This window comes from Lichenostomus cassidix, chromosome 13, assembly GCF_008360975.1.
Source record: "Lichenostomus cassidix isolate B80296 chromosome 13, HeHo_3.0, whole genome shotgun sequence".
Taxonomy (NCBI): domain Eukaryota; kingdom Metazoa; phylum Chordata; class Aves; order Passeriformes; family Meliphagidae; genus Lichenostomus; species Lichenostomus cassidix.
Genome location: NC_139494.1, coordinates 2,394,333 through 2,420,222, shown reverse-complemented (window position 1 = coordinate 2,420,222; position 25,890 = coordinate 2,394,333). Strand labels below are relative to the sequence as shown.

The 25,890-nt window shown below is 57.7% G+C and overlaps 1 protein-coding gene and 1 pseudogene across 22 annotated transcripts in view; one reads left to right on the top strand and one right to left on the bottom strand.

Moving 5' to 3' along the window:
- LOC146431052 (protocadherin gamma-C3-like) overlaps window positions 1–25,890 on the top strand; it is a 216,829-nt gene that overhangs the window by 169,498 nt on the left and 21,441 nt on the right. The window contains exon 1 of one of the 22 annotated variants that reach the window (XM_085073296.1): window positions 10,509–13,150. The exons of 19 other annotated variants lie outside the window; for them this stretch is intronic. In XM_085073296.1, the coding sequence (XP_084929422.1) occupies window positions 10,718–13,150 (2,433 nt within the window). In that variant the 5' untranslated portion in view covers window positions 10,509–10,717. Of the gene's footprint in view, window positions 1–10,508; window positions 13,151–20,161; window positions 22,360–22,649; window positions 25,395–25,890 lie in introns of those variants that run through there. 2 more of the 22 variants (XM_085073298.1, XM_085073297.1) reach the window with 2 other exon arrangements.
- Window positions 350–4,136, bottom strand: LOC146431053 (uncharacterized; annotated as a pseudogene).

The window sequence follows — 25,890 nt, the reverse complement described above, 5'->3', positions numbered from 1 at the left end:
CGAACGGCGGCGTCCTCTGCTCACTGACCGGGAGCGTGCCCTTCCGACTGGAGAAGTCCTTTGAGGATTACTACCGTGTTGTGACGGCGAGAGAGCTGGACCGAGAGCAGGTGTCGGAGTACAACGTGACGGTGCAGGCGGCCGACGGCGGGTCGCCACCGCTGCAGAGCAGCGCCGTGCTGTCGCTGCGGGTGCTGGACGTGAACGACAACGCGCCGGTGTTCGCGCAGGAGAGCTACAGCGCGCGTGTGGCGGAGAACAACGCGGCGGGCGCGCTGGTGCTGACGGTGCTTGCGACGGACGCGGACTGGGGGCAGAACGCGCGCGTGCGCTACCGGCTGTGGGAGGGGCGGGTGCGGGGCGCGCCGCTGTCGTCGTACGTGTCGGTGCAGGCGGAGACGGGCGCGCTGTACGCGCTGCGCTCGTTCGACTACGAGGAGGTGCGCGAGCTGGAGCTGTGGGTGCGTGCGGAGGACGGCGGCGCGCCGGCGCTGAGCAGCAACGTGTCGGTGCGGCTGCTGATCGTGGACGAGAACGACAACGCGCCGCAGGTGCTGTACCCGCCGCCGCCTCCGCCGGCGCGGGCGGGGTCGGTGTCGGGCGCGGCGTGGTCGGGCGTGGAGCTGGCGCCGCGCTCGTCGGAGCCCGGCGCGCTGGTGGCCAAGGTGGTGGCGGTGGACGCGGACGCGGGTCAGAACGCGTGGCTGTCGTACGAGCTGGCCAAGGCGACGGAGCCGGGGCTGTTCCGCGTGGGGCTGCACAGCGGCGAGGTGCGCACGGCGCGCTTCCCGCTGGCCCGCGACGCGGCGCGCCAGAGCCTGGTGGTGCTGGTGAAGGACCACGGGCGGCCGGCGCTGTCGGCCACGGCCACGCTCACCGTGGTGCTGGCCGAGAGCGTGGCCGAGCTGCTGGCCGAGCTGGGCAGCGCGGCCGAGGCGGCGGCGCCGGGCGAGCCGGCCGGCAGCCTGACGCGCTGGCTCGTGCTGGCCGTGGCCGCCGTCTCGTGCCTCTTCCTGGCCTTCCTGCTGCTGCTGCTGGCGCTTCGCCTTCGCCGCTGGCGTCGCCAGCAGCTGCTGGCTGCCAGCAGCGGCGCCTTGCGCGGCGTGCCGGTCTCGCACTTCGTGGGCATCGACGGCGTGCGCGCCTTCCTGCAGTCCTACTCGCACGAGGTGTCGCTCACGGCCGACTCGCGCAAGAGCCAGCTGCGCTTCTCGGGCGCCAGCAGCTGCGACACCCTGCCGGTCCCTGCCCGGCCGCCTCCCGACGAGCCCGCGCCGCTGCTCGGGGACGAGGACCCTTCAAGCTCCCTCCCCACAGATCCCGCCCTTCCCTCGGTGAGTTTCTGGGTCCAAATTCTTTTTGCGACTGTTCCCTCTGCTGCTTTCCTGTTCTTTTCCCTTGTGTTGTCTGTCCTGAGCAGGGAAATATTCTAACAAGGAAGGCTAAAGCTCCTTTAACATCGCGCTGGTGCCTTTTGCTGCGGGAGGTGGATGTTGTGTCGGATCTTCGTATTATGGTTGGTGGGTGTTGCAGGAGAATTCAGGCTCTTCTTGGCTTGTGGTTCTGGCTTTGGGACCTTTATTTCTTATGAGTTGCCAGGTCATTAATTTCGCGGGGTTTTTTTCTGGTCAGTATTAGCTCTGCTAATCTGTTGTCTTGCACTGTAAGGCAGAGGAAGTTTACGTTGTGTGCAGTTTCAGCTATGGTCACGACGGCATATGTACTTGAGTAGGGTGACAAACAGAACATTTTGTTCCCTTGGAGAAATTTCCGTGTTGTGATATTTTCACTTTTCTTAAATGAAGTCTTACTGGTTTTTGTTGTTGTTGTTTTTCTTATTTTTATCCTGCATCATTATTTGCTCGCCTGTATAGTACCACCTGATCTTATATATATTTTTATTATTTATTATCGTTTATAGCAGAGTATGAATTACACTGTAGTATGGATTTTTCACAGCGGCACTTTTCTCAAGTCTGTCTTTGGTATACTTAAATATCACTCCGTACTCTTTTTCTTTTAATATTATTTAGGATAAATGTAAGCTATTGTTGTAAACTGGACGTGAATCCGTGGTTGCTTGCTTGGTGTTGGGTCTGTTAAATTACTTACGTTTTGAAGTGCCTCACGCGTTATATTCGTCAACCAGTAGTGACAGCAGTGCCAACTTTGTGTAGCAGAATGCACTGTGTGTTTTTCGAGAGACCATGCCCAGGCACTCTGCGAGTTTTCTTGCGGGATTTTCTTTGGTTGAGTCACAAGTGAGCTTCACACTCGAGAGTGAGTAGAGATAGTGGAAGGGGAGGGCAATTGCTTTTTGTTAATGTTGTTAATTCTAAAATAGATGTGTGATCACTGGCTTGTCACCTTGTTGGTGTGCCATGGCCGTGCTCCTGCAACGATGGAGTCGAAGAACTGCATGTTCGCTGACTGAATGTCGTGCTTAGAGACGATATACCTCTTTTTATGCCTTCAAACTGTGGGTGAATATCTAGAAATCAGAGCGTGTTGTCGAGGTTTCTGCTGGGTAGCGTTACAGACGGCATGGCACTGCAGGAAATGTCGATATACACTTGCTGTGAGGGGGTGTTCATTTTTGTTTTTTATGTCATCGTCAGTCTTGTTTTGTATAATTCTCTCTCTTGTAGCAGCGCTCGATCTTTCTATGCCAAGTGTTTAATATCGATACAATGTATGAGGAAGAGAGTAGCGTACGTTCTTATTGCGTAACTGATTAGAAAAGTTGTTTTTTCCTTCTGTGCTCCTTATCAACCAGTGAGCACAATCTAGTCTTACTGCACCTGGGATGATTTTGTGAGAATGACCTTGTTGTCCACGAGAAGCCTCTTCTGCCAAACGAAGGTTGATTTTCGAGGGATTGTTACTGTCTCATGGGCAATTTTCACCTAGTTTACTCTTGGTCATTGTGCCTTTTTCAGAGATGTACAGGTGGTGCTGTAGCCGATGGTCTAGTGACAGTAGATCCTAATGTGCCTGAAGCCAGTGTTCATTTCTTGCTCACAGGTTTGGACTATTATACATACACAGGTATTTTCATCTTGAACTGTTTATTGCTTGGAGATTTTTCCAAAAGTCAGTCGTCTGTTTTTGTATTTATCACAGTTGTCTTACAACACAGAGTTCTCAATTAACGTGAATTGTTTGAAAGCGGTGTCTAATTAATGCAATGCGACGCAACAAACAGTGAGGAAGGGCGAGATTCTGCTTAAATACTTTCTCCGTATGGGCTGGTGTTCTTCCCTGTCCTTCCCCTAGCTGAGATAGGTTGTGGCTGCTTCTTGTTGCGGAGCAAGAGCGTGTTTTCAGAGCAATGTTGTTGCCGAGCGATCGTTTCCTGCTAACTGCTACAGCAGAAGCAGCTTGTGAAAGAGAAACTGAGTCTTGTAGTTTACATCTTTGTTTCTTTGGAGGCAGTGGAAAGAGTGGCATAATCGGGAACAGAATTATCCCCACGACCCTGTGAATGAGCGTAGTAATAATCCATGGAGATATTTCTTGAGCAATAGGAGTGTTAGGAAAACCTGGTGTACCCACAGCTCCCCAAATCCTGTTTCGTGCAGAGCTTGAAATGATTCAGCTGGTCAAAACATTCCGTGCTTTCTACATGGTCATGAAACACGAGTTGTTGGTTTGTGGAGAGTCTTGCATCCCGTGATTTCTCCTTTGATGGCTGCTGAGAGGTCGCGTCAGTACAAACAGGCACCGAGGTGAATCAAGTGCTTTTTCGTAGCCACTGCTCTCAAGAACGTTTTATCGTTTCCGTTTTCAGACCGTCCCACGCCGGGAGCGTTTGTTGTTTTATTGAGGCAAAGTACACGTCAGTGTGTTCGTGTCGTGGGTAAAGCTCCTTTTCTAGTTTTGCCTTTCTGAAATTTCTTTTTGTGACTTTTCTGTCGTCTTTTTTTAACGAAGGCTTTGTCCTGGGAAAGGTAGTTGAAATGTCATGTATGCTTCGGCCATCACCACATAGGAATAGTAACCCTCTTTATTACAATTCTCGGAGTAGCACACTGGTAACTGAAGTATCCTGGGAGCATGGATACCTTTTTTTTTCTTCCGTCCACGTTCTTAGATCTACTTATTTACACCGTTCACTGAAAAAGCTTTTTGAAGAAATGCTTCATTCTTCCCAGTACTAGGGCAAGAAGTTGTGGTAATTTCCTTTAGTTGTAGAACCGGGAGCATGTACGGATAATGCTGTTCTAGAGAATAAGATTTGCTGTTTTTTCCCCATCTCAGCCAGTCTGAGAGGGATATAAAATAAAAGGAATGTAAACAAGAATCTCCGGAAAGCAAATGGTGCTTCTGGTGCTTCTCTTCTTCAAAGGCTTCTCTTCCCAAGTATTTGTAGACGTTGCTTCACAGAGATGGTAGAAATGAAATAAAAGAGCTGCGTAAAGAGAGCCCATAGCAACAACAGAAAGTGTTTGAATCTGCAAGGAATTTGCTGCACAATGTACCTGCTTGTACTTACCTGTACTCACCTGTGCTCCCTTGTACCAAGTCTGCGTGATCCTCCTCTACTCCACTACACGTTCCCTAGCCAGACTCTGCATTTTCACTTCTGATCAGAGCTACTCGATTCCCCTTTCCGCGGGAATGAGAAAATTCGCCACACTGAACACTGACTCGCTCTTTTCTGTAGCCGGTGGCGACAATTCCCGGGAGCTGCCCACGGTGCGACCCGGAGCGAGACCCCCTTGAGCGCCGTCTTCAGGCGGCTGCAGTGGCGTCGCGGCGCCTCCGGGTGCCGCTGTTGGCCGCCGCCGAGCGGCGCTGGAGCCGCCGCCGCCCAAAGCCGCCGCAGCCGCGTCCTGCCCCCGCAGGCTGCTCGCTCGCCCGGCGCCGGCCACAGCGGCAGCGGCACCGACAGCAGCAGCAGCGGCGAAAGGCGAAGTCGACCTCTCTGTCTTTTGGCTGTTCCCGCGCTGTCTGGCGAGAGCGGCTGGAAGGGAGGCAGGGCAGCGGCAGGAGGCAAGAGCTCGGCGAGCGCTGCTCAAAGAGAATGGCGGTGAGGCGGCGGCAGAGGCGCGGGCCGGGCGGCGGTCGAGAGCTGCTGTGCGCGGTGCTGCTGTGCGTGTGCTGCGGGGCGGCGGCCGAGCGGGTCCGCTACTCCATCGCCGAGGAGCTGGGCAGAGGCTCGCTCGTGGGGCCGCTGGCGCGGGACCTGGGGCTCAGCGCCGACGAGCTGCCGGCGCGCAAGCTGCGGGTGGCGTCTGCCGGCAAGAAGCAGCTGAAATACTTCATGGTGAATGAGGAAAACGGGAACTTGTACGTGAATGAGAGGCTGGACCGAGAGGAGATGTGCGGCGAGTCGGCGACCTGCTCCGTCAGCTTCGAGGCGCTGGTGCACAATCCATTCAACGTTTTCCACGTCGAGGTGTCCATCGAGGACGTGAATGACAATGCGCCGCGCTTTGTTAAGGATAACATCCATTTCGAAATCATTGAGTCTACATCTCCCGGCGCCCGATTTGCCGTAGGCATGGCAGAAGACTCGGACGTGGGCAGCAATTCGCTGCAAGGCTATGAGCTGGAGGCCAACGGCTACTTCGCGGTGGAGGTGAAGGAGAGCCAGGACGGCAGCAAGTTTGCAGAGCTGGTGCTTCGGAGTGCACTGGACCGAGAGAGAGAGAACACCCTGCGTCTGACGCTGACTGCGCTAGATGGCGGGGACCCGCCCCGCAGCGGCACCGCCCAGCTCTGGATCAACGTCACCGACGCCAACGACAACCCTCCCGTGTTCGCGCAGGAGCGGTACCGCGTCAGCCTGAACGAGGACTCGCCTGCAGGCTCGACGGTGCTGAACGTCTCTGCCTCCGATGCTGACGCCGGCAACAACGCCCGCATCACCTACGGCTTCGGGAAAATGCCCACCAAGGTGCTCCAGAAGTTCGTGGTGGATGCAGAAAGCGGAAAAATCTCATTGAAGGAGGCGCTGGACTTCGAGGACACACGAAGTTACACACTGTTGGTGGAAGCGACGGACGGCGGCGGTTTGGTGGCTCACTGTAAGGTGGAGGTGGAGGTGCTGGACGTGAACGACAACGTGCCTGAGATCACGCTACTGTCGGTGTCGAACCCGCTTCCCGAGGACGCGCCGATAGGCTCGGTGGTGGCTCTGCTATACGTGAACGACCCGGACTCCGGCGAGAACAGTCAGGTGTCGTGCGAGCTGTCGGGAGAGGCGCCGCTGTCGATCGTGGCGTCGTCGGGCGGCTCGTACAAGGTGGTGACGGCGAGCGCGCTGGACCGCGAGCAGGCGTCCGAGCAGCGCGTGACGGTGGTGGCGCGGGACCGGGGCAGGCCGGCGCTGTCGAGCCGCACGGAGCTGGTGCTGGAGGTGTCGGACGTGAACGACAACGCGCCGGTGTTCGAGGAGGAGGCGTACAGCGCCTACGTGTGGGAGAACAACGCGGCGGGCGCGCTGGTGCTGCGCGTGCAGGCGCGGGACGCGGACGCGGGCGCCAACGGGCGCGTGAGCTACTGGCTGGCGGGCGGCAGCGCGGGCGCGGCGGGCGCGGCGCCGCTCGTGTCGGTGGAGGCGCGGAGCGGCGCGCTGTACGCGCAGCGCTCGTTCGACTACGAGCAGTGCCGCGAGTTCTTGGTGGCCGTGCGGGCGCAGGACGGCGGCGCGCCGGCGCGCAGCTCCACGGCCACGGTGCGCGTCTTCGTGCTCGACCGCAACGACAACGCGCCGTGGGTGCTCTGGCCGGCGGCGCCGGGCCCGGGAGAGGCCCCGGGAGAGGCCCCGACGCCTTTCGAGGTGGTTCCGCGTTCAGCCGAGGCCGGGTACCTGGTGGCGAAGGTGGTGGCGGTGGACGCGGACGCGGGGCGCAACGCGTGGCTGTCGTACGAGCTGGTGCAGGCGTCGGAGCCGGCGCTGTTCCGCGTGGGGCTGCACAGCGGCGAGGTGCGCACGGCGCGCGCCGTGTCCGAGAGGGACGCGGCCAAGCAGCGCGTGGTGGCCGTGGTGAAGGACCACGGGCAGCCGGCGCTGTCGGCCACGGCCACGCTGCACGTGGTGCTGGCCGAGAGCTTGCAGGAGGCGCTGCCGGAGCTGAGCGACAGAGACACTGTGTCCGAGTTGTCGTCTGATCTGAACCTCATTCTTGTTGTGTCGCTCTCCCTCGTGTCCTTGGTATTCGTTTCCACGGTCATTTTTGTTTTTTTCTTTAAATGGCGACGGTCGCGGAGCCCTCCTATTTTTATAACTTCTGATAAGGAACTATATTCCACCTTGGGTTCAAAAGCACCGTACAACTACTGTAGCAGCACTCTCCCCTTGCCCTATTCCTACGAAGTGTGTTTAGCCTCCGAGTCGGGGCAGAAGGACTTCACGTTCCTGAGACCAGGGACGGCAGCCTTGCCTGCCCGTCCCCTGTCCGGTGATCCTGGCTCAGGCACTCTTTCCCGGAAGGACCCTCCTAGCCCCGGGAGCTCGGCACAGGTGAGCTTCTGTCCTGGGGTCCCTCTCTGTGGGTTTGTGTGAATGTTTTTAACTCTCTTCTGCTGTCGGTGATCAGTAATCAACCGGCAGTGCTTAAAGTACCGACATACTCTTCAATAGCTCAGGGGCGTGGAGGTGTGAGTGGGTGTGTAAGTGAGAGCTCGACTCATCCTTTTGTCCTGGCCAGTCTTATCGGCGAATTGCCGATTTTCCCCGAGGAGCTACTCAAAGTTGTCAGTACTTCAGTCTGTCCTGGAGAAAGACTGACAGGTGCGAATTTCACCGACCCCGAGTGACTCGAGGTGGAGCGGGAAAAAAGTGTCGTGGAATCTGAACTAAACCAACCCTTTTACCTTGGTCTAATGACCCCTAATTGTCACAGCCACGCCTGAGCGCTTTTCATGTGTGATCTATCCCGGCGTGTTTACTCAGCAGGGGCAGCAACCTAGTAGTTCTCTCCCCTTTGTGGCAAGCTCGATTCTTGAGTACTCTGAACCTCTTAAACTGAATGTGTGTACACCCGTAACTTATCTTTTCCCCTCCGTCTGTAAAGCTGGAGCTGGTGCTCCAGTGGAGCTCTAAGCCTGGAATCTAGCAGGAGAAGATTTTGTGTTCCCTGCTGCCACTGGCTTCTCTGGAGCCCAAGCGGAGTAGGGAAAAGCGCCGAGGTGAGCGGCTCAAGCTGGGATTTGGCTTGAATCCGTTCCCGAATTATTTCCTGGTGCAGGGGAGGGCGTCTTCCCCCTTAGCTGTCGTACGTTTCCACTCTTCTCCCTCCCAACGGCGCTTTCAGGCGCTCTGAAGCGTCCTCTGCAATATTCATGTTTCCCATAAAGGTGTGGAGGAGACGTAATTTCTCCAGATTAATCGAAATATGGTAGATGGAAATGTTCTGTCTTCCATGGCTTTCCTGAGATCTCTTCTCTACTCATCTCTCCGCCGCTTGGCCATCCCACTACTGCTGGGATTAAACGGACGAGGTACTCTGGTACGGGTGGTGTGTGCACTCACAGGAAGGGAAATGACTTGAGAACTGCGGTCCCCACGTTCGAGGAATTATTTGGTTAACCACATTGAGGAAAACCACGAAATGGGCAGTGGTTGAAAAAAGGATTCAGAGCTTACAGTGGTTGGAAAAAAATTTTATTTCAGAGAAAATAAGTTGCTGAGGACTACTTCAAGATTTGTGTCGAAGAGAGCTATGGATTTTATTGGTTTTAGATTACATGTAAGAAAGAAAGAACTAAAGTTGTGATTTGGTTTTCTATGAGAAAAGAGGTGTTTTGGGAACGTTAGATGACTAACACTGGATTTTAGCAGTGTGAACCCTATACTTCCATCACATTATTTGGACTGGTTATAAGTATGATAAATAGCACTGATAAAGCTTATCTTTTGGCAACGATTAATCGGGAGATTAATCTTTGATTAATCAGGAGGGAAGGAAATATCTGAGCATGTAGATAGGACAGACTGCGCCGACCCGTTTGATATTGCCGACTCTTCATGTAAGTGCAGAAGTACTGCGTCTCTGGGTGGATCCCATGTGCTCACGGCAGCTTTTAGGATTGAGCGGGGCGAGGACACGCAGAGTCGAGGTTCCTCTCACTCTGGAGAATATCGGTTTCCAGCGCTGATGCGGGTGGTTTGCAGCTCCTGCACAACGAGCTCAGCCACCACAAGTAGAGGGGTAACAAATAACCCGCCGCAAGTTTCCGAGCCAGTTCTGCAACGCTTTGAGAGCCTTTATAAGTGAATGAATGCGCGGGCGCTGATTTCAATTTTTCCCGGACATCGCCATCCCTTCCTTATCAGTCTCGGCTGTGGGATGACACCTGGACTCTGTGTCACAGCCGGGTTTTCACAGGGCTCCTGGCACTCCCTTATCAAGCTTCCTCGTCCACTTTCCGTTACCCCGTGACAGCCGAGCAGTTCTGAGGGTGACAGAGGACGAACGCCGGGATTTCGGTCATTTTATCCGTATGGGTGCGTGAGAAGCCGGAAAACCCGACATGAGACAGGTTGTTGTTGATGACAGCAAAAACCCTGAAGGCAGGAAACGTTTGGTTTTGGACCAGGCACTGCCCGTGCCCTGACCTGCCCGGCTGTGGCTGTGCGGGAACGGGATCTGATCCCACCCCGGTGAGCCTGCACGTTGCAGAGTGTGATTCCCCTGCCTCTGGCTGGTGGAAAAAAGTACCGGGAAGCAAGGTGGGAGCTGGCGAGAGTAGGAGGGCGTATTAAACCGAGATTTCTGCGGTTTGTCGGGGAAGATGCCTTCTGGGATAGTGGTGGCAGTGGGGATCCCGCAAGAGGGGCGATGCTCCTGGAAATCCTGCGGCGGGAGCCGCCCTGTGGCGAGACTCTGTGCTGCGGCCGGAGGAGCTGCTCATAATTCGGCAGCACTAAATCAGTGTCGCTTTGCCGCCGACGCTACTTTGGTGGCACACTGAGCGGCGACGTCGCGACGCCTTGAAAGGGGTTTCCCCCCAGGAAGGGGCTGGCCGAGCATTTGGGTGGGAGGACAGGCATCCTGAAGGTCCTGAGAGACGCAGGGGGCTGGCGCGTCGTGTCTGTGCTGGCTCTCCCCGGCTCTCCTTCTTACCCTAAACAACCCTCCCCCACTCATCCTCCCGCCCGCTCCACCTCCCTTTCTTACTCTCTCTGCCTCATTCCAACGAGGGGTTCCTAGGACACATCCCCCAAACACCCTACGTCTCCGTATCGCCCTTTCTGGCGTCGCTATCTCTACCAACTTTTACACCTTTCTGCCCGCGCACGCAGGCACTGTGCTTGATCTACCCTGTCTCTGCCAGTTCTCTCCCTGCCCGGCTGTTTTTATAGTGAGGTTTCTCGCAGGGCTGTGCTCTCCCTTCAGGTTCTGCCCGCTCGAGCCTCTCTGTCCTCGGGCCGAGGTCGCCGCACTCCCTCCGGCGGGGCTCGGCGGCGGCGGGGCTCCGGCGCCCTGCGCTCTGTGCAGTTATTGGACGGGACTCTGTGTGCCGCTGTCGGCCAATGATGGAGCGGGGGGGAACTGGCGGCCCGGCCCCGCTCGGAGCCGGGATGAGGCGCAGACGGTCTCAGAGAGACTCTGGGAGTGAGTCACCGCCGAGCCCGCCGAGCAATGCCCGGCTCCCCGCCGCCGCCGCCGCTTCCCGGGGCCGCTGGGCAGCGGCATGACGGGGCGAGCTGAGAGTTTCTAGCCGGGGCGGGGGGGCGAAGCGGAGAGCGCGGCCGTCCTGTGCGATGAACGGCGTTGCTGTGAGGAGCCGCGGGGTGACGACGGGGCAGGTACTGAGCCTCTTGCTTTTGTTCGGAGTTTCCGACTGGGTTTCCGCCGCGATTCGCTATGCGATCCCCGAGGAGGCGCGGAGAGGCTCCGCGGTGGGGAATGTGGTAGCCGACCTGGCGCTGGACCTCGGGCGGCTGCCGGGGCGCCGATTGCGGGTGGTGTCCGGCGGCAACAAGAAGTACTTCGGGGTGGATCTGGCGAGCGGGGCGCTGCTGGTGAACGAGAGGATAGACCGGGAGGAGCTCTGCGGCGCGCTCTCTCCCTGCTCCCTCAGCTTTGAGATCGTGGTGGAAAACCCGCTCGAGCTGTACAGCGGCACCGTAGAGATTCAGGACATCAATGACAACGACCCGGCTTTTCCCAGCAGCCAAGCGAGGCTGGAAATCAGTGAGTCAGTGGCTGCCGGAGCACGCTTCCCGCTAGAGAGCGCGCAAGACCCCGATGTGGGAATTAACTCTTTGCAGACCTACCAGCTCAGCGCCAACCCGAACTTTGCCCTCGACGTGCAGACTAGGGTGGATGGCAGCAAGTACGCGGAGCTGGTGCTAGAAAAGGAGCTGGACAGGGAGGAGCAAAGGGAGCTGAATTTGGTCTTGACTGCGCTGGATGGAGGCAGCCCGCCACGGTCGGCCCAGGTGCAGATCCACATTGATGTTGTAGATGCCAACGATAATGCCCCGGTCTTCAACCAGTCCACCTATAAGGCGAGTGTGAGGGAGAACACGCCCAGCGGTACCCTGGTCGCCAGGATCAGTGCATACGATCTGGATGATGGGCCCAATGGAGACATCGTCTACTCCTTCAGCAGCCACACCCCCGCCAAGGTACGAGAACTCTTTGCTCTGGACTCAGCCACAGGGGAGTTGAGGGTCAAGGGACAGCTGGACTATGAGGAAACAAAGTTGTACGAGATTTACTTACAGGCTAAAGACAAGGGAGCTGTTCCTGGTGTGGCTCATTGCAAGGTGCTGGTGGAAGTCGTGGATGTGAATGACAATGCTCCAGAGGTGACAGTGACTTCTGTGTACAGCCCTGTGCCTGAAGATGCAGCCCCAGGGACGGTCGTAGCTCTTCTGAGTGTAACAGACTTGGACTCCCATGACAACGGCCAGGTGAACTGTTTTATTTCCCCTGGGATCCCGTTCATGCTCAGCTCCTCCCTCAAAAATTATTACACATTGAAAACAGAAGGAGCTCTGGATCGGGAAAAGGCAGCAGAGTATAACATCACTATCACAGCCAGGGACTCGGGCTCACCACCCTTGTCTGCAGTAAAACACATCCTGGTGCAGGTGTCGGATGTCAATGACAACGCGCCCAAGTCGTCCCAGGACTCCTATGATGTCTATGTTCTGGAGAACAATGTGCCTGGCATTCCCATCCTTAATGTGAGTGCCACAGATCCGGACCTTGGGCGCAATGCCCACCTCTCCTATACCCTTTTGCAGGGTGACCCCACTTTTGGCCACCTTTTCTCCATCAACCGGGAGAATGGCACCCTCTACGTGCTTACCTCCCTGGACCATGAGGACCGGGTGGAATTCAACATGATGGTGCAGGTCCAGGATGGTGGCTTTCCGCCTCTGGCCACTAATGTCTCAGTCAGTGTGTTTGTCACTGACCTCAATGACAATGCCCCAACTGTGCTGTACCCTCACCCCAACACCACCACCACCTACACTGATGTGGTGGCACCAGGCACTCCCGCCGGGCACATGGTCACCAAGGTGGTGGCGGTGGATGCGGATGCAGGGTACAATGCCTGGATCTCCTATACCCTATTGCAGGCCACAGACCCCAGCCTCTTCTCAGTTGGGCTGCACAATGGGGAGATCTTCACAGCCCGCCAGCTCCGTGAGGATGATGCTCCTGAACACACCTTAGTCATCCTGCTGAAAGACCATGGGGAGCCCGTGCTGTCCACCACTGCCACTGTTTCCATCTCTGTGGCCGAGATGGTCAAGGAGGTGCTCACTGACCTCACTGATGTGGCACCTGCCAATGATCCCAGGAGACACGTGACTTTCTATCTCATCCTGGCTGTGATTTTGGTGTCAGCAGCCTTCTTCATCACCATGTTGTCCGTGGGCATCTTCAAGTGCTACAAGTGGAGGCAGTCAAAGGAGCTATACAACAGCGCCAGGAGTACCACGTACAGGACACCAGGGCCCTTCAACCACATTGATGCTGTGCGGGGTGGCTTCACGCCGCCCAACTTCTACCACCAGGTCTATCTCACCACGGACTCTCGCCAGAGTGATCTCCTGTGTAAAAAGCCCTTCACTTCCAGCCCCTTGGGGAGCCGCCAGGGCACCATAAGGAATGGTGAGCCAGGGCTGTACCACCAGATTGTGGGCACTGCCAGCCGGCTCACCACACCTGCCGAGGTAATGTAGCTCCTTCCTTGGCATGTCCCGGTGCTGGGCAGAGCCACGGTTCATTTGTGCCGTACGTGTGTGGTTGCGTGTTGGGGTTGGGAGGGATATCCAGTTGTGCCATGACCCAAAAGAGTTCAGCAACAGCTGAACAGGTGTTCTTTGGAGTCAAATGAGCCATCCTGAGGGTTGATGACATTTGCACTGTGGTGAGCAGGATCAAGTGAGTCAGTTTGTTCGCGTTGGCAAACATACGTCTTTTGGATGCAGTTTTGGGTACGCCTTGTGTGAGTAACCAGTGGAGGCTGAGGTCATCTTGAAACCACTTGTTAATCCTTGGCACAAAGTTTGTTGTTAATAGTATTTCCTTCTCTTTGCAAAAGGAGAGCCAAGGGGAGCACTTGCACTGCGGGGGAATGAAATCTCTGTGCGTCGTGACTTGGTGGGGGCTGAAGAGGTGGTGGTGCAGATGGGGTTGGGAGCTGGGCGTGTCACCTCTCACAGTGTAGCATGCAAAGCTGAAGGACGATGCTGGCTCCTCTGTTTGACAGACCGTGGTCACAGAGCTGTTCCTCCCATCTCTGCCGCTCCTCATGTTTGACTCCTGAATGGTTCCGGTTTTGTTTCCATGGGAGTTCTGTGATGATGTCTGCTCTGGGGGAGGGGGTGGGATTGCAGACTGCCCCAGTTGCTTGCAGGGCTCCACTGAGCTGGACTTTGGCTCCTAGCAGGGTGGTGAGTCCTCCACTCAGACGTTGTTCAAAACCCCTATTCACAAGCTCTGCATGATTTGTAATATGCTGTCTCAGGGTGATGTCTGATGTCCAGACTGAACAAACTGCAGGCTGGAAGGCGTTTGCGCATGGCAGCAGCTTCTGTGCTTCTCCCCCGATGGGAATTGTGCTGTTAATTTGAAAGCTTTCGATTACAGGGGTGTTTCAGTCTTCAGAGGTGAGGCCAGGTAGTGGATCCAGTGGAGGGGGAGAGTGAATCTGGTGCATTTCCAAGGTCATTGATGCTGGTAGTTTGTCCTTCCTGGGAGGCAGGGAGTAGGAGCGACCAGTTCCTCAGAGCAGAAGGAAGTGAGGTGCAGCGGAAGCTGTTCATGGGTGTGAGGCTGCGTGTGCCGCCTGCTCAGTGTGGCCAAATCACAGACGGAGGCAGAAACCTCTCAGAATTATTTTATGCCTTTTTTTTCCCCTGCTTGCGTCACTGCTCAGACTCAGCACTTCTCGTTTGTGGCAGGTGAGAATGGCTGCAGCAGCTGCAGGAGCAAGTGTTCCTCTGCATTGTGTGGGCTGTGCTATGGCTGGGGACAAGGATGTCCCCTCCACCAAAATGTCCTGACAAGATGCCTCTTGGGGTGAGGGCAGTAAAAGAGGGGGGGTGGGAGGAGGGCAGTAAGCCTGAGCCCTAGCCATGACTCCCTCCTACACCCCAGTACTGCACTGAAAAGGCTCTGGCAGTGAGAAATCAGCTGGGCTGGCACTGAGCCCTGAATATTCAGTCTTTGTGGTGACAACTAACCGTGTCAAGCCTGCAAAGGCTTTACACCTCTTTGCTCTGCAGGACATAGCAAGCCCCCAGAAGTGATGCAGTGGGAGGGGTTTTGGCCCTGTCTGTAGCAGGTGGCATGTCCTGCCATGAGGGATCCTACCCTACAGGATCTCCTGTGATCCGTGGGTTGTCTGGCTTGGTGCCTTTCCACAGGGTGAGCTCTGACCCTGTGGAATGAGGAAAATCTTTCTCTGTCCTAGACACCCCATACCCTCCTGCCTTGTGGCATTGTCCCCATCCCAGGCTTTGACAGACCCAAGCAGCAGCAGGATCCCCTGTGTAAAGCCCTTGCCCCTTGGTGTCTGAGCCACCTCAGGACACTGAGTGGATTCTCCCAGACTATGTGGGCTTTGCAGGGAGCTTCTGCCGAGGCACTGCAGCAGCACTAAACCCGTTGCCAGGGTTGCAGCATCCTGTATTGCCAGTGGAAAGGTCTGTCACTGAGCTGTGCTGTCCAGGGCCCGGCCTGGGATGGGGACAGGACTCATTCCGGAGTCAAGGTTACTGTGACAGCTTCCTGCTGGTGGCACCGTTGGAAGCCCTGGGGGAATGAGTGTGTGCAAGCAGGAATCGGTCTCTGTGTGCTGGGGAATCCCTTGTCCGGTGTTTTTCTGCATTGTCTCTTTAAGAATGCCTTCTCCGCTCCTCCGGAGCCGGCAGTAGGTGGGACCGGCCAGGCTTCTCACCATTCATGAGGTGTTTTGCTGTGTCTCTCCCTGACTGGCAGCAGGGTGGTCCCGCCTCGCGGCTCTTAGAATAGGCAGGGAGGTGCTGCAGACGGGAGGGAGGACCCTGGACTGCAGTACCTTTGCCGTTTCTGTCCTCGCCAGAAGGATGGTGACCCTGTCACCGTCCACTGTGCTGGGCACGGGTGCCCTCAGCCTCTCTCACCTGTTCCCCGGGTCCCTCTGGTGCCCAGGTGGTGGGGACAGGCAGGCACTAGGTCCCCTCCCTGCCACACCACTGCAGACCCTAGCCCCTCGGGGTCTGTGTGCACCCAAGGGAGGGGCAGGGTGGCCTTCAGTGCACCCTGGTAGGAGATGGAGGGGGGACTTTTTACAAGGGCATGTAGTGACAGAAAAAAGGGAATGATTTCAAACTCACAGAGAAGGTTTAGATTAGATAACAGGTATAAAAATTCTTCCCTGTGAGCGTGGTGAGGCACTGGCACAGGTTGCCTAGAGAAGCTGTGGCTGCACCATCTGTGGAAGTGTTCAGAGTCAGGCTGGATTGAGCTCTGAGCAACCTGGTCTAGTGGAAGGTGTCCCTGCCCACGGCAGGAGGTCGGAATGACATGATCTATGAGGTCACTTCCAACCCAGGCCATTTTATGACTCTGTGACTGCATAAGGCTTCTACGGGGATGTGAACTGAGCTAAAAGCCTGCAGCTTGCCAACATCCCCTGGGACAGGGAGAGCAGGAATTTAGTGCTTGCTCCCCCCTGGGGAGGATGAGACCCCTGTTTTTGCTCTCAGGAGACTGTTTAACTGCAAAGCTGTGTCTGCCACAGAATATCAGTGTGTCTGCCAGGTGGGAGGCTTGGGCTTCCTTCCCAGTCTGACATCCTGACCTGGAGTTGTAATCCAGTGGTGATCTAGTGGCCTTATTGTCCTGCTCTGTGTGTTTGCAGTGATTTGGGTACTGTGAAGACTAACCCCTTCCTTGCCCCAGGGCAAGGAAGTGGCTTCCAGTCAGGTGTGCATTGGGAGCAATCGTATTCCGGCTTTGAATGGTTCACTTGTCTTTGCTTTCCCACCTCCAGCCTCCCAACTCCCACGGGTGGGCTGGCAGGGGTTGGCACCCGTCTCAGTGAGAGGTGTCCTGGCTGGTGGTGGTACTGGTGGCAGTGATGCCTCACTCAGAGAGGCAATCATCGGGTGCAAGCAGCAGCCAAAGCAGTAGCTGAGGGGGAGAAGAGGGGTGAGAGAAGAGCCCCTGGCACCTCGGGGCTCTAACAAGCACCTTTTCATCGGGCATGAAAAGTCCTTTGGCCTGCGTTCATGACAGCTGCCCTTTGTCTGTGGGCATGATGTGAAGCCACCATTGTGGAAGGGGGAGCACACAGGGAGGGTTTGTACCTAAGCTTCCAGGCTGCCAGGACGTGCAGTTACCCTGTGAACGCAAAGCGAGCTGTCGGAGCAAGTGAGTCAGGCTGGCAGAGGGGAGGCTGGGGGTGGCAGCCCCGCTGTTGCCGGCTCAGGCCCCGGCTTCCCGCACCTCCGGAGCCACTGCTGGCCGAGAGGGGATGGAGCTCTCGGCCAATTGGGCGCTGATCTGAAGCGAGGGGGGGGAAATCTGCTTCTTTCCCCCCCCCCTCCCACCTCCGCGCTGGGGCTGTGATTCAGTTCCCCTCCCCCAGCCCACCCCCTCTGCTTGGAGGCTGACAGTTGGAGCCGCAGCCTGCCGGAGCCCCGGAGCTGTTTTCTAAGCCTTGGAAGAGAGACCCAGGGATTTATTTGCAGTTCCTCAGTACCTGCTGTGTCCCGGGCCGGATGCGCACGGACATGGAGAGTGTCAGCCTCCAGCGACCCGCCTGGAAATGGCAAGTACTGAGTTTGTTTTTGCTCTGCGGCGGGGGCTGGGTCTCCGGGCAGATCCACTACTCAGTGGTTGAGGAGTCAGAGTTGGGAACCGTGGTGGGGAACGTGGCCCGGGACCTGGGCTTGAAGGTGGACGAGCTGCCAGGTCGCAGGCTGCGCCTGGGCTCAGAGGAGAGCTTGCGCTACTTCGCCGTGCGCCTGGACAGTGGCACGCTGGTGGTGAGCCAGCGGCTGGACCGCGAGCGTCTGTGCGGAGCAGCTGCCAGCTGCGTGCTGTCGGTGCAGGTGGTGACAGAGAACCCCCTGCAGCTATTCCGCCTGGAAGTGGAGATCCTGGATCTGAATGACAACTCCCCGAGCTTCCCCACTGCTCACCGCACCCTGCGCATCGCCGAGTCTGCCACGGTGGCTGCGCGCTTCCCCCTGGAGAGCGCACAGGACCCCGATGTGGGCACTAATGCTGTGAGCTCCTACTGGCTGAGCCCGAACTCCCACTTCTCCCTGGACGTCAAGCAGCAGCCGGATGGCAAACTCTTCCCGGAGCTAGTGCTGGAGCGTGCCCTGGACCGGGAAGAGCAGCCAGAACTGCAGCTGGTGCTGACGGCCGTGGATGGGGGAAGCCCTGCTCGCTCGGGCACGGCGCAGATAACGGTCCAGGTCCTGGATGTCAATGACAACGCGCCCATCTTTGACCGCACCACATACAAGGTGAAAGTCCCGGAAAACACACCTGTGGGGTCTGTGCTCCTCCGGGTCAATGCATCTGATCCCGATGAGGGTCCCAACGGGGAGACAGAGTACTCCTTCGGGGTTCACACCTCCGACTCAGTGCGGAGGCTCTTTTCCCTGGATCCCCACACCGGTGAGGTCCGGGTGAGCGGGGCCCTGGACTTTGAGGAATCACGTTTCTATGAGATCTATGTGCGAGCCCATGACGGAGGGGTCCCAGAGATGGAGGGCAACTGTGTACTGCAGGTGCAAGTGGAGGATGCCAATGACAACCCCCCCGAGGTGCTGCTCACCTCCCTGTTGAATCCGGTGCCAGAAGACACCCCACTGGAGACTGTTGTGGGGCTCTTCAATGTACGGGACCGGGACTCAGGGGCCAATGGGGAAGTGAGCCTGGAGATCTCCCCCGATGTGCCTTTTGCCATCAGGTCCCTTCAGAACCACTTCTCCCTGGTCACCCAGAAGAGCCTGGACAGAGAATCTACCTCCCATTATGCAGTGGAGCTGATCGCCCAGGATGGTGGTTCTCCTGCCCTCACCACCACACTCACACTGCTCCTCAATATATCTGATGTGAATGACAACCCCCCACGCTTCTCGCAGCCCTCCTACGACGCCTTTCTCCAGGAGAACAACCCGCCTGGCTCCCTGCTGTGCACCGTCTCTGCCTCAGATCCTGACGACGGGGATAATTCCCGGCTTGTTTACTCCATAGAGAGCGGCCAAGTGCAGGATGCCCCTATCTCTTCCTTCGTCCATATTAACCCTGACAATGGCAATCTCTATGCTCAGCGCACGTTTGACTTCGAGCTGCTGCAGGTTCTGCCGGTCTCTGTGGTCGTGAGGGACTCGGGGTCCCCCCCACTCTATGCCAATGTTACCGTCTACATCTTTGTGCTGGACCAGAATGACCATCCGCCCACCATCCTGCACCCTGCCAGTGACAGCGATGTGCCAGCACCCCAGAGGGTCCCGCTGGCTGCCCCACCGGGCTACCTGGTGGCCAAGGTGACAGCAGTGGATGCGGATGCTGGGCACAATGCCTGGCTCTCGTACCGACTGTTGCCGCAGTCCACCGACCCCTCCTTGTTCCACGTGTCGCTGTACACCGGGGAGGTGCGGACAGCTCGTGCCTTCCAGGACTCCGATATGGCAGTGCAGCAGCTCGTTGTCCAGGTGTCGGACAACGGTGACCCTCCGCTCTCCACCACTGCCACCATCACTCTGGCCCTGGAGGAAGCAGCCCTGGAGGAGAATTTCAAACCTCAGGATTTCCTGGCTGGTGCCAAGGAGAAGCCAGACCTGACCTTCTACCTGATCATCGCGCTGGCAGCCGTCAGCACGGTGGCACTGGCCACCGTCACCCTCCTGGCCGCCCGGTGCCTCCGGCGCAGGGGCCGTGCCGCCGTCTCACCCTACTGCTGCTGCTGGCTCAGCGAGTCGCCCTCCCGGGACTTCTGCAAGCACTCCAGCCCCAAGCTCCAGCTCAGCTCCGACGGCACCCTTAAGTACATGGAGGTCACGCTGCGACCCACCGACTCCCCGTCCCAGCACTACAGCACCTGCTACTCCCCCGGCTCCGAGCGGAGCGACTTCACCTTCCTGCGGCCGTGCCCAACCCCCGCGACCCTGCCGAGGGAGAGCGGGGTTTTCCTGTCGGCCGCCGGCACGCTGCGGGAGCGCGGCCAGGTGAGCGGCCCGGGGCGGGGTCCGGCGGCGCCGGGCGGTCCGGGGGCGCGGAGCGGCCGCGCAGGTTCGCGGCGCGCGGCAGCGGAGCGCGGGCCGTGATTGGCGCCGGTGTTGCTGTCCTGGGGAAGGAGCGCGCCCATTGGAGCGGCGGCGCCGCGCGCGCAGCCAATGGCGGGGAGGCTGCGCGGCGCGCTCCCCCCGCCCCGCCGAGCCGCGTCCGCCCCAAACAATGAATGGGAGCGGCGAGCGCTGAGCGCGGCCCCCGGCGCCGAGGGCATCGCTCCCCGGCCCGCCACCCGGCAAGGATGCCGAGGGCAGGGCAGGCGCGCCGGTCCCTGGGGCTGCCGCGTGTCTTCTCCTTCTGTTTGTTCTTGCACAGCTCATCTGCTCAAATCCGATACAGCATCCCGGAGGAGCTCACACGGGGTGCCTTTGTGGGCAATATTGCTAAGGACCTGGGCACCGATGTGACAAAACTGGCGGCAGCTAATCTGCAGGTACTGTCCGATTCGGATTCCCAGTACTTCTCTGTCAATGTGAATACCGGTGTTATAATGGTCAGCGAGCGGATAGACCGGGAGCAGCTCTGCGGGCAGAACCCACGCTGCTTCCTCCACTTGAAACTTGCCATCGAGAACCCGGTGGAGTTTTACCGAATTGAGGTGGAGATCCTGGATATCAATGACAACCCTCCAGAGTTCCCCAGTGAGGAGGTTTCCTTGCGCATCTACGAGCTGGCTTCTCTGGGTGCTCGCTTCCCCATCCAGCCAGCCCAGGACCCCGACGTGGGCACCAACACCTTGCAGACCTATCACCTGAGTGCCAATGACAACTTCAACCTCAACGTGAAGGCCCGCACTGATGGAGGGAAGTTCCCTGAGCTGGTGCTGGAGCGGGCCCTGGACCGGGAATTAAGAGCTTTCCACTACCTGGTCCTGACTGCTGAAGATGGGGGCTCTCCCCCACAGTCCAGCAAGATACGGATCACTATTCAGGTCCTGGATGCCAATGACAACCACCCGGTTTTTGACAGACCATCATATGGAGCACGCTTGGTGGAGAACTCGCCGCTGGGCACCCTCGTGGTGAAGTTAAATGCCACCGATGTGGACGAAGGACCCAACGGAGACATCCGCTACTCCCTCAGTAGCCACAACTCAGCTGCCTTACGCCAGATCTTTGCCATCGATGAGCAAACTGGGGAGATTCGTGTCCAGGGCAACCTGGACTTTGAGGAGGCAACAGTGTATGAGATCGAAGTGGAGGCCAAGGACATGGGATCGCCCACAATGGAGGAGCACTGCAGCGTGGTGGTGGAAATCACTGATGTCAATGACAACGCACCTGAGGTCATTCTTACCTCCTTCTCAAGCACCCTGAGCGAGGATGCACTGCCGGGCACAGTGGTGGCCGTGATACACGTCAGAGACAGGGACTCTGGCGAGCAGGGCAAGGTCCTGTGTCACGTGTCTCCAGATCTTCCCTTCCAGCTGCGTAAGGACTACGAGCACCAGTACTCGCTGCTCACCAGCACCCGTTTGGACCGGGAGCATGTTGCCTACTACAATGTCACCGTCTCTGCCTCGGACTTGGGCAATCCCCCGCTCTCCCGCCACACCATTTTGCCAATCACCGTGATAGATGTCAATGACAACGCTCCCCAGTTTGAGCAAGCGTCCTATGAAGTGCTGGTGGCAGAAAACAACCCAGTGGGCAGCGTGCTGGTTACAGTCTCTGCTGCTGACCCTGACTCGGAACAGAATTCTCGCCTGTCCTACTCCATCCTGCGAGCTGGTGGGACAGATCCAGGCCTGGATCCTACTCGCTACCTCTCGATACATCCCACGAATGGGCAGGTCACTGCCAAATTTCCTTTTGACTATGAGCAAACTACCTATCTCCAGTTCCATGTGGAGGTCTCTGATGGTGGCTCCCCGGCCCTGAGGAACAGGACTCTGGTTCATGTTTTTGTAGTGGACCAGAACGACAACGCCCCACGGGTGCATTTCCCCAGGGCTGGGGAGGACTCTGCTACTCAGTTCCGAATTTCCCCTTCCATTGTCCCTCCTGCTCTCATCACCAAGGTGGTGGCAATAGATGCGGACTCGGGGCGCAATGCCTGGCTATCCTACCACCTCGTGGAAGCCACAGACCTGGGGCTTTTCAGCGTGGCCCTGCGTTCTGGGGAGGTCCGGATCATGCGGGCTCTGCAGGAGACGGACGCCTCTGCGCACGAACTGCTGGTGGTGGTCCGGGATGCTGGGGAGCCCCCACTCTCCACAGCCGTCACACTGGTTGTGGTGGTGGAGGAGAAGGGTCCGGAGGCCCTGCAGGGCTCCGAGGCTCGGGCTGCTGACGGTGGGGGCTTGCCCACTATCACGCTTTATCTGATTGTATCCCTAGTGCTCATCTCCACCGTCTCGCTGGTGGGACTGGCAGCGCTGGGCATACGGTGCCTCCGGCGGGGCTCTGCACCTGCCAACCAGGGCTGCTGCGTGGAGAGCGTGAATACACTTCAGCCTCCTCCCAGCCACATTTTTGGGCACTTGCACTATGAGCCTAAGCAAGGGGACACGGTGATGGGCGTGCAGGTGACAGCAACGGCGCCCCCCGCCCCGCGTTACCGCTCCTGCTTTTCGCCAGTCTCGGATATCAGCGAGTTCATGTTTGTGAAACCCTCTGCGGATCCCACCCTGTGCAGCGAGGTGAGCTCGGGAGTGTTGTCTCCCGCCTGAACGCAAGCCCGGTGTTGGCGGGGTTCGGCACCGAACCGACCGGCTTTGGGGAGGGGGTGTCCGCCGGTGCCCGGTGCCAGCAGCCGGGCGGGGCGGAGCGGGGTTCCCGCTGCCGGGAGTCCCCGGCGCCCTCCCGGCGCTGCGGGGGCGGAGTGGCGGCAGCGGGGGAAGGGGGGGGCTACGCCGTGCGTATTTTGGGGAAGGCGGTGAGATGGAGAAGGGGAGGAGGAGGGAGAGAAAAAGGAGGAGGAGGAGGAGGAGGGGGCTGTGGAGAGACGTAAAACTGTCACTCGGTCCATCCCCTCCGCTCGCCGACTTTGTGTGTCTTTGCGTATCGAGAAGCGGTTCAGCCGGCCGGGCTGCGCTCGCCCCCTCCCCCGCCTCCTCCATCCCTCCCTGTCCGGCTCCGGCGGCTCCGGCGGCGGCTTCCTCTCTGCACAACCCGCTCGGACCCCCCCGGGGCGCGGGGTTCCGGCTGCCGGGGCCGGCTGCGGGGGCGGGGAGGCGGGGGAGGCTGCGCGGAGCCGCCGCCGCTCCGCTCCGCGCTGCTCCGTTCGCACACCCGGCACGGGATGCTTGCGGGACAGAGTTTGCCATGGCAGCTCCCGCTGCTGCTCGTAGCCTTCTCCTGCCTGCCGGCTCCCAGCTGCGCCCAGCTCCACTACTCCGTGCCCGAGGATCGCGAACCGGGCTTCTCTGTGGGCGACCTGGCCAAGGACTTAGGGGTGGAGGTGCGGAGCCTGGCTGCCCGCAACTTGCGCCTGGTGAGCGAGGGTGGGCAGCGGCACTTCCAGGTGGACCTGGCGGCAGGTGTGCTGCTCCTGGACAGCAGGCTGGACCGGGAGGCACTGTGTGGGCAGAGCCCCACGTGTTCTCTGCACCTCCAACTCGTCATGGAGAATCCCCTCCAGCTCCACCGGGTTGAGGTGGACGTCCTCGACGTGAACGACAACGCGCCCCAGTTCCCCAAGCCGGAGGTGGTGTTGGAGATCACTGAGGTAGCCAACCCTGGGACTCGGCTACCTTTGGAGGTAGCAGAAGACCCAGATATGGGCTCCAACTCCATCTCCACCTACGAGCTCAGCCCCAGCAAGCATTTTGCCCTGAGCATCAACGTGAGAGGAGATGGGGTTAAAATGCCTGAGATCGTGCTTGAAAAAGCACTGGATAGAGAGAAAGTGCCTGTTCATCATCTAACACTGACAGCCCTGGATGGAGGGAATCCAGTGAAATCTGGCACTGCCAAGGTTACCATCCATGTTCTGGATGCAAATGACAACCCTCCTGTCTGTGACCCCCCCATATCCAAGGTGCTTCTGGAGGAGAATGTGCCAGTGGGCACTCTGGTCACCAAGCTGAATGTAACCGACCTGGATGAAGGTCCCAACGGGGACGTGGAATATTCTTTCAAAACTAGCAATAATGCACCTGGTAAATTCACCAAGCTGTTCTCCTTAGATGCCCGGACAGGGGAGATCAGGACCAAAGCCCCGCTGGATTATGAGGAATCCAGTGCTTATGAGATTGCGGTTCGAGCCCGGGACAAGGGATCCCCAGCCATGGAAGGCCACTGTCACCTGCGAGTGGAATTAATTGATATCAACGATAACAGCCCAGAGATCGTGCTGACCTCTGTCTCCAGCCCAGTGCAGGAGGATGCAACCCCAGGCACTGTGATCGCCCTCATTGGTGTGAAGGACAGCGATTCTGGTGACAATGGGCAGGTCCGTCTGCAGATAGCAAAGGAGCTCCCTTTTAAACTAGTGTCATCTTTTAAAGAGCATTTCTCGCTGGTCACCAATGGTCCCCTTAATCGGGAGAAGGCCAGTGGATACAACATCACAGTGAGGGCTGTGGATTCAGGGACCCCCCAGAGGGCCACACAAAAAAGCTTTTATCTCCGTATTGCTGACGTGAATGATAACGCGCCGAATTTCTCCAGCCCTTTTGATACAGCTCACATTCAGGAAAACTCCCTTCCCGGCACTTCTGTCTTTTCAGTGTCAGCATCTGATCCTGATGAGGGTAGCAATGCCAAGCTGTCTTACTCCATCCTGGACAATGGGATGCAGGATGTACCCATCTCAACCTACTTCCGAATAGACCAGGACAATGGCACCATCTACACCGTGCGAGCTCTGGATTACGAGCAGGACAAGGTGTTCCAGGTGCCTGTGGAGGTGAAGGATGCTGGGTCTCCTGCGCTGAGTAGCACTGCTGTGGTCCATGTGTTTGTCCTGGACGAGAATGACAATGCTCCCAACATTGTCTACCCATCTGTCCCCAAGGGCTCTGCCTTCCACCAAGCCATCCCAGCCTTGGCAGAACCTGGCTACCTGGTAACCAAAATTGTAGCAGTTGATGCTGACAGTGGCCATAACGCCTGGCTGTCCTACCAGCTGCAGGAGTCTGCTGAGGCTTTGCCTTTCCAAGTGGAACGCCGTTCTGGAGAGATAAGGGTTGCACAGGCTCTCAGGGAGTCAGAAGATTCCCACAGGCTGGTGGTCTTAGTGAGGGACAATGGCACGCCGTCCCTCTCGGCCTCTGTGGTAATAGTCATTTCTCCAGAGGAAAACAGCGTGCAGGACTTCTCCAAGTCCTTGGACCTCCCTCAGTCTTCTCCCGAGGATACCAACCTAACGCTTTACCTCATCATCTCCTTGGTGTCCATCTCCCTTGTGTCCTGCGTGATGTTTGCTCTGGCGGCTGCCCGGTGTCTCAAAGCTGGCGGTGCCAGCTGGACCTTCATGGGTTGCTGCCGAGGGACTGGCCGCAAGCCCACCTCCCATTTCCGAGGGCAGATGAAGCCAGATGGCTTCATCAAGTACCTGGACGTGGGAGGAGCGGGCTTGACCTCCCAGGCACAGAATTACACCTCTTGTTTCTCGCCCATGTCTGACCAGAGCGATTTCCTCTTTGTAAAGCCCTTCAGCCATTCTAGCACTGCGGAGACCGTGGCTGCCTACGAGCAGGTGACCAGCACCTTAGCAAGTCCCTGCGATGGGGTAAGGGCTGTTTCTTACTGTCCTCTCTGCTAAGTGCAACAGTTTGTGATATCCAGGCCAGTTGGCTGTTCTCTGTCCTTCCTCCTGAGACGGTGGCCTCAGGGAGCATGTGTCACTGTCATCTCCTGCGAGGTGGCAGGTGAAAGTTTTGGCTCGGCTTGGTGGAGGTGGGGGAAGGGGCTGAGCAGCACTATAGGATCAAAGACTGTGTTTGTAGTGGAGAGTTTTCCCTTGGCTCCGTTCATACTCATTTCTTTTTAAAGTGATTCTTAGCAGGAACAGGTGTTTTTGGGGTTTAACTTCTTGATTCTGTTTAGCATCTTTTTCCTACATGGCACATGAACTGTGGTGCGGAGGAGGTTATCTGAAAGGAAAGTCTGCCTGTGTTTCTTCTGCGCAGTTTCAGAGATGCATTGTAGAAATTTCTCATTTCTTAAGCTCCAGGTGTTATTAATTACTGACTGTGCCTCGGCAAGGGATCATTTTCCATCTTGGT